This window comes from Phocoena phocoena, chromosome 10, assembly GCF_963924675.1.
Source record: "Phocoena phocoena chromosome 10, mPhoPho1.1, whole genome shotgun sequence".
Lineage (NCBI taxonomy): Eukaryota > Metazoa > Chordata > Mammalia > Artiodactyla > Phocoenidae > Phocoena > Phocoena phocoena.
The window spans coordinates 27278607-27287184 of NC_089228.1; the positions used below are offsets into that span (position 1 = coordinate 27278607).

Consider the following 8578-nt stretch of genomic DNA (forward strand, 5'->3'; position numbering starts at 1 on the left):
ACGTGGAAGTTTTCATTTCGTTTGCCGTTAGCCCTTCCTCTTCCAGGCAAGATGCCTTCTCCTTTACTTTTCTTGTAGAAGACACTTCCAGACTGCCCTGTATCCTCAACACCTTTCTTCAAGTTCAATGGCCAGGACCGAAAAATGATACAATCCTCATAGGACCACAGTTTACTCTGAGCTGTTTTTCCCTGTTTTTATGGGATGGGAGAAAGATCAATAAGACTAAATGCAAGTCAGCAGTTACCAGATTTAAAAAAAGACCAACAAACTGAAGGCTAGTGCGTGTAGGAGAGGGGATGGTTTCCGTCATGACATAGAGCTTGCCTTATCTTCCCAAACTGCTTTGAAAGGAATAGACTTCGGCTGGTGTCATTTTCTGGGTTGAAACTGCATGTTGGTGGTAAGAGTGGGTGTGTTTAAAGGTTGATCATTTCAGCTGTAGCAAAACTCCTACCAACTGCCAAGCACTAAGTCTACAGAGGGAAGGAGGCAATTTGTAGCTGAGAAGAATTGTTTTGTCAGCACCTGCCCTGACCACTGATGCTTAAATTCCTCATACTTTCTACCACTGGTGAAAAGGCCAGGAGTTCAAAAGGAAAAAGTGGGGCTCGGGAGACCCTCATGTGAGTCCAGCCTTCTCTGTCTTCTGGCTCAGATCATGATGAAATAAATTCTTAAATTCTGTGGGTTTTAGTGTTCTCAATAGTGAATAGATAAACAATTAATAGCCACCCTTTTGCAGGGTGGCTTAGAGAAGAAACAGTACGTGAAAGTGCTTTGCAAAGTGCAAAACGTCATACAAATGTTATATATTAATGTACATAGAGGAGATTTGAAAGGAAAGCCACCTTCTTGCGCAAACGAAATTCCAGAACAGGAATAAAGAGGAAAGATTTCGGGTTGAGAATCATTTAGTAAAATGTTATTTAGGCAAATTCTGGAAAGCTTTCCTCATACCCCCCCTTAATGGCCTGGAGTGGTTTCCTTCACTCACCAAGCTTTGCAAGCATCCAGCTTTATATGCAACACTGTTGGCCTTCAGACTAACTGAGGCAGTGGCTTCTCAATCTGGTCTGTTTATTCCTCAACCATCCTAAAGCCGGCATTGGTCACTAGCTTCTAATCCTACCTTCTACAAATTTTCCCTGAGTACCCTTTCTAAGCCGGGTAACAAGTGAGTCACTGGGGAGACAGCTAGGGACAAGACATGACATTCCGTGGGAGACAGACATGGCACCAAAATTACTGAATTGCAATTGGAATCCGTGCTGCAAAGGGAAAAAATGTAGGGTTCTGAGAGATTCTGTAACTGGAGACTCTAGGAATCATCTTGGGTGCTGGCGATGATTCCAGGAGATAGAATGCATTGTCCTCTCAATAATTAACTAATTGATGTGTGTTCCGCCCTTTAAAGTTTATGAAACACTTTCCCGTACATTTTGTCACTTGATCACGCTCTCAGCCGTACAGAGTACACAGTGGTATCACCTTGTTCTAGAAATCGAGAAATCCAGGCGAAGAGACTCGAAGTGATGATCCCAAGGTCAACTAGTTCTATCACTTACAAAACTTTTGACTCTAAATCCTGGATTCTTTCCACCCCACCCATTTGCTCACTGACTTTTTTCTTGAGATTTGACATTTTGAAAAGTGGCTTTGAGAAAATTGCAACAGGGAGAAACACTCCCCTGGATACTTTCCTGGGAGACATGGGGGTAGAGGTAGTGACTCCCAATACTGGTCTCAGCCAGGTGGCAAGAGGCAGCCCACCTGAGATGCGAAAAGACATCCTAAGTGCTGGGTGTGCACCGCAGTCTCGGTACTTGCCGACAAAACTGAAAACGCTCCTTTGATCCCAAATGTAGCCCCTCGGTCTTACCTGTGCTAAGTGGAACGTGTGTGACTCGAGTCAAAATGAAACGCATAGAATATCAGACATCCTCCTCAGCTTCTGTTCCTCAAACCCAGCTGTTCATTGACTTCTCACAGGACCCAGAGCCCCGCCAGATCTGCTTGTGAATCGATCCTCTCAGCCCCCATTTATTCTGTGCTTGCTGTGTCCCAGGACTCTGTGTGTATTCACCCTTGTGTCGACCTGCTGCAACAGTTACCTAATGGTATCTGCATTTTGCAGATGAGGTAACTGAGGCTCAGAGAGAAGTCGTCACTTGTCCAAGGTCACACAGCTTGTAAGTCATAGAGCTTGGATTTGAACCCAGATCTGACTCCAAATTCCATGCTCTCAAACACTGTATGTACTCCACCACACTCCCTCCACCAGAACTGAGAATAAATGTCATACCCTCTTCCTGCACTTCCCTTCTGGGTTTTTTATTATTTAAAACCAGGAGACATAACAACAGCCTTGGGACAGTTTTGAACGGCTCTGGTACCCTCCCAACCCCCTCCCACAGGCACCCATCTCCCTCTGGGTTAAGGGTGCCCACCCGCTACATCCCCTTCTCTAGAAGAGAGTTACTGGAAAGTGAGAACTCAAAGATTCAATTAGGACAAACCTGTAGCCAGATTATACAAAGACCCCAAGGTACAAGAAGTGACAGTGGACTTAACTGCTTTTCTAGACTGGTGAGCCCTCCACTCAATGGTCTGGGTTTAGCTACAGTCATTTTTCTCCCTTTGGAAGGGAGGGAGGAAAATGCAGCTCTCCCACACCAGCTACAGAATCTCAGTAAAAATGTTGCTGTCTTTTTCTCTTTCCTTCTCCCTCCCTCCCTCCCTCCCTCTCTCTCCTCTCCCTCTCTCTCTTTCTCTCCAAAGCAGTGGGTCTGGCTTGCAGGGTAAAAAAAATTAGCAAACAGATTTTATTTTTTTAGTACCTTTCTGTGTTTCCTGGTCAGCTCCGTCTGCCAGCATATTGTTTTAACTCTGATGGTGATACAGCATTGAGCTGTGAACAATTAAACATAAACACCACCCTCACTTCCATCCTCTTCTTTCCTCCTTAGGTGAAGGCAGCTTCCAAATATGTGGATGTACCTGTGAGTATTTGAAAAATGTTTTTGTGGGTGTTTTGGCTTTCGTGAGAATTTTGATGGTGCTCTTTTCATTAGTTGCCACTAAACTGTATAGTCAAAAGGAAGCGAAGAATATTTCACAGTAAAATTGTTTTGAGACGAGAAGAGGGTAGGAAACTGTAGTTTCCTTCAACAGGAAAAAGAGATCCTATTTTGAGGGTAAACCCAGTTCACTTTCATTTCCATGTTCATTGGTTTCTCTGGTATATTTCATTCTGTTATCATCCAGCTCCCTTCCCCTCCTGCCTGCACACCTTGGGAGCAGGGCCTTAGGCAGAAATTTGCACAAGGGTGCCAGTAATTTTTTAAAACAAATAAATTGGGAATTTGTTCATTTTGGGGTCAATTCTGCAATTGTTTTAAGGGAAACTTACAAAGCTGCTTATAATTAGTGCAGACCGCCTTAATGAAGGGCACTCTCCAAGTTCACAGATAAAGCACTCAAAGTTGCCCAGAATTTACATTTAAATTGAGGTTAAGTTCTACACATGAATGCTAGAGTGTGGGATTACCTGTGATAAATCAGGATACATTTATAGACAGACTTTGCCCTGCCTATTAGCAAAATAGAATTGGAGAGATTTAAATATATTCCAGTGAAGGAGAAAAGAAAATGATTCTGTTTCTCCATTTCTAACAAAAGAGGTGTGAGTCTATTATAAAATATTAAATTTAGAGAGCTTATCTCAACAGCCACCAACGGGCTTGTACTGAGGGTTTCTCATTCTGAACGTGATTAAGTACCCTCCTTGTTCAAATACTTATTTGTTAAAATTTGTTTTTTTTCTAAAAGGATTTATATTAACATTTAAATTCATTTCCCCAGGAAGCTAAGTGTGTCATGGTTTATTGGCTTATTTCTCAAAGGATGGCAAAATGGAAAACTGGAGTGAGTTTAGCATACATTTTGTTTGTTTAATGAAAGAATGTACAATCAATAATTATGCTTTGAATTTATATAATACTTCTCATTGGGGGACCTCCGACTCCTTCACCTAGATAGTCCTTATAATAGAGAAGAGAAAAAGGTCACATACCTGGAGCAAGGAGAGAAGTTAAGTGATTTATCTTCCCAAGCCCCAAAGTAGAAACTTTCAGTTCACAGGGAGCAAACTACTCAAATTCTCTGAGCTGGTTCTCCATCCTTAAAATAAAGATAATAATACCCACGTCACAGACTTGCTGTGCAGATGATATGGTCCATATCTGGGATGCTCAGCACTGTCCCTGGCACTCACTAGATATTTCAGCAGCAGCAGCAAGGCCCTTGGGTTGAGGGAGGGGCGAGGGAATGCTCTGCTCTATTCCACGGGGTCGGAGAGGGGGGTGGGGGGGGCGGTGAATTTGCTGACATCCACCCTGGCCTGCACTGGGCTTCAACAGTAATAGAAATGGAAATTCTAGTCCTCAACCCGAAGATCTGGTAGCTGAAGTCTGTTTTCTCTTATACCTCAAAGCAGAGGGGAGATCTCACCAGTGAGATATAAACAGGCAACCGGGTAGGCAAAACCCAAATACTTGGGGAAAAAAATGATCTGGCTGAAATTATTGAGGAGGTCAGATTATTTGGGGTAGGTCAGAAAGTCAAGTATCGGCAATGTTCATTGGTTCAACCTACTTCCTGCCAGCCAGGCTCAGATTTATTGTAAAGATGAGGAAAAAATGGACTCTACGTCAAGGTGAAAGGGAACAAAAATCAATGAGCCAAGTGTCGGCCCTCCAGGGAGGCAGAAGAAAAGGATGCAGCATGTCCCCAAATGGGGTGCATTTCCCACCGATGATACACAATACCATAGAAACAGAAACAGCCGCCAAGCCTTACAAGGCAGCCACTGTGTGCCAGGCGCCGTTCAGAGTACTTTACGCTTAACCTTCACAACAGTCCCACTTTAAGGTGAGGATACTGTGGCACAGAGAGGTTGACTTGCTGAGGATCCCGCAGGTGATAAGAAGCAGAGCTGAGACTTAAACCATGCTCTTAAACACTACCTCATTTGCAAGATGATTTCCTTTAGTGCACGGAGAAGCATCTCTGTTTGGATAACTGAGAAGTTATTTTAGTGAGTATTAGAAAAAATACGATCGGCACATCAAATGTGCTCTCTCACCATGATTTCACCACTTAGTACAGCTTGGGACAAAGCTAAACTTTAAAATTAAGTTCGTTAAAGTATTTTTTGTAACAGACGGTGTTATAATAAGTTTTAACAAATAAACAGTTTTCTAGAAAATGATCGTACAATATACACAGGTACTACCTGTACATTGTTCACATAGAGTAAATAGTCATCCTTTACGTCTCAGAACAACCCTATGGATGAAGGGAGTAATATGATCTTCCTGTGTCACAGCTGAGGAAACTGAGGCGCAGGGAGGTTAAGTGGCTGTCAAGGTCACCTGTCGAGTAAATGGGAGCGTGAAGACTCACGTGCTCGCAGTCTGATACATAGAGCCTGCTAGCACTGGCTCCCAAAAGTCAATTGCGTACATTTCTCTCCAACTCTGCCTTCAGTGAGGGCACTTTGGTAGCTCAGACTCAGCCATGGAGGGAGTATTTATACCACAGAAACTGGCAAGCACTACAGATCAAGGTTTGCTGTTTTGTTTCATTGTTTTTGTTTTGAAGAGTCAGTTGACCAGCTCACCAGCAAATATCACCTATTAAATCAGTGGTCCCCAAACCAGAATGTGCAAGGGTTTTTTGGTTTGTTTTTGTGGGGTTTTTTTTTAATAGAGATTCCCAGCCCCTTGCCTCCAGAGATTCTGATTCAGTCGTTCTGGGGGTAAAGCCTGGAAATCTCTTTCTAGAACAGCTCTCCACCTGATTCTGATAGATGGTGCACGTTTGGGAACCAGTGATTCCGGACCTTGGTGTTGTATATTGGAAACATCTGGGGAGGTTTTACGAGGAGTAGCCTGAGGTTGCTTGCCAACTTAAAGTAGAATCTCTGGGTATGGGGTCTAGACATCAGTTTTGTTTGTGTGTTTGGTTCTTGTTATTTAGGCATCAGGTTTTTTCTTTAAAGCTTCCCACATCCTTCTCATTTGCAGCCAGGTTTAAGAACCATTGGATAAAATCACCTTTCAAGTTTCTTCTAGCTCTGAAGACTGAGTTGACCTCTGTTGCCCTGTGAGGTTTTTAGCACACGGTTTATTGGTTTAGTTCCTTGTGAGGACTAGTATTTAGTTACCTCAGAGGTTTGTCTCTTAATTCTCGACACTAAGAGAGAGAAGCGCTGTTACCGGGTCATTCAAAACATTGCATAATCCCCAAAGCATATCTCTTTGTCTTAGATGGAGTGTTCGACCCTTCAGTTCAGAGCAGATTTGCATTCCTAATTAGGGCTTGCTTAAGATGCTGAAAATTTGAATTTGTTTTCCTCCAGCTCAGCAATATCCTGGGAGGAGCAAGCTACAGTTAAAATGTCCTGTTTCTTCCAAGCCACCAAGTGGCTTCTTCACAAACAATGTCTTCCACACATGGATGGAGTTAACTAGACAGACATTTATATAGTCGTTGTTTGTTTAATTATTTTCTAACGTCTACGTCCTATGCCATCAGTCTGTCCAAGCCGCACTTAAAATAAACAGTGGAATTGTGAGAGATTAAACACCGTCACCTGAAGTCTTTCCCGTGGTGACTAGATAGCCATGTGGTATAAAGCTTCATTTACCTAATAGCATCAGTTGTTTAGTCAAGAATATTTTCCATCTACAGCTACAAGTTAGCTTGTTGGTCGGTGGACAGTTTTTATTTTAACCATTTTGGTTGAAAACTTGCTTAGAATGCATTGCACAGCCTTCCCTGCCTTTTTCGATAGGGAACTGACAGTCCTTGAATGTTTTCCCTGTGATCAAGGATCACCATTGTGACTGTGTCTTTCCCCAGTGGCCCCGCTCCCCTGAGGACCTCTCAAGGTATAGGGGCGTCTGCCCTTCATAGCCCCAAACCTCAGGGGATACTGAATATACATGTCTGGTGCTCCAGTTCGGCAGCCTTCTCCCTCAAGCTCAGGGTATCTCAAAAAGTGAGAGCTTTAATCAACACACCTGTTTCAGATAAGTCCCCTCATCCCCCTTCCTGGTCCCCCAAAGGATGGAAAACAGACCTGTTAGAACTGGACGTAAAGCTGGTTAAAATGGAAGATGGTTGTGAGTGGGGAACCAGAGGACTCTGAGAAAACACATTTCCACGCAGAGACTTTGTCATTTTTATTTTGACGTTGGTTTCTCTGAAGCCCTTTCTTTCTTCTTGGTTCCAAAGTAGGTTCCAAAGGTAGGTAAGGTCATGAAGTGATAAGTCGTGTGGGGGAGGAAAGAATCATAGTGGCTCATGTTTGTGTAGCAATTTATGACCTTTGAGGCATTTTAACTTCCATTATTTTAGCTGACGATCACAACAATCCTTGAAGGTAAGTAGGGGAGCTATTATTAATCCCATTTTACAGGTGGTATAACCAAGGCCCAGAGAAATTGAAATGATTTTCACAGGCTTCAATGTGTGGGGGATCCAATAAAAACCCATGTAGTGTGACTGAGGAGTCTAAAAAAGGAGGTGGGACAGGGGCTTATTCATTCATGATTTTGTTCATTTGGCAAATATTTACTGAGCACCTACTATGTGCCAGTCCTCATTTATATGCTGAGGACACAGTAGAAAATAGAGCAAATATAGTCCCTGTATTCATGGAGCTTATGTGCTAGTGGGAGAAGACAATAAACAAATAAATATATAATACATTGTCAGGTATTGGTGAGTGCTATGAAGAAAAAAGAGTCAAAAGATAGATTCACCTGGGTGAGCTGAACCGCACTGATGTTTTTTCCAAGGTTTTTAAAACATAAATGAAATGTCCCTTTGAGGACAGTAATTTAGTGAAAAGAGAAGGAGTGGTGAAAATAACCATTATTGTAGATCACTGTTGTGGTTACAAACAGGTCTGCTGAATTTGGCTTTGAATCTCAGCTCTAAGATGGCTGCATGTGTCCAGGAAAGGGTTATATCTGCCACAAGCATCACCAGGGAAGAAATGGAAACAATAATAATGTTTCTCAAGTGCCCCAAGTAGGGGTCCCCATTCCCACTGAGAACGCCCTGTGATGTGTGGCTGCCGAAGGGAGAGGAGAAGAGAGGTGCCAGTTTAGAACTGATAGCGATCACTTGCATCTCATTGGAGAACCTCTGTTGTTTCGTATCATAAAACTGCAACAATTATAGGACCATCACACAACCTGAAAATTGCTTGAAAGTGTAACAGTTGACTACTGTGGCTTTGAGTTGTCCTCATTGTTTTTCAAATTAATACCTTGTCATTGTTTCAGCAGGTGTTAAGAAATGTTACTAGCATCCCAGGGGCCAAGCATTGGCCCTTTGCTTGATAATTGTTTGCTTTGTATCAGGAAAAAAAAAAAAAATACAGTCCTACTGTTTCCAAACCTTCCTCATTTTCACCCTGGAAATTACACAGAAGTGTTAACTAACTTCAATTTGCAGTGCCTGACAGTCACGTCTTGTAGAGAAACGATACTTTGTGATCTAA

General features: G+C 42.6%; 1 protein-coding gene across 14 annotated transcripts in view; it reads left to right on the forward strand.

Annotated features, from left to right (window-relative positions):
* The window catches only part of CADPS (calcium dependent secretion activator), a 478500-nt gene that overhangs the window by 428518 nt on the left and 41404 nt on the right, over positions 1–8578 (forward strand). For all 14 annotated transcript variants that reach the window (XM_065884698.1, XM_065884694.1, XM_065884691.1 and 11 more), the window contains one exon: positions 2970–3002. In XM_065884698.1, coding sequence (XP_065740770.1) covers positions 2970–3002 — 33 coding nt within the window. The remainder of the gene's footprint in view (positions 1–2969; positions 3003–8578) is intronic.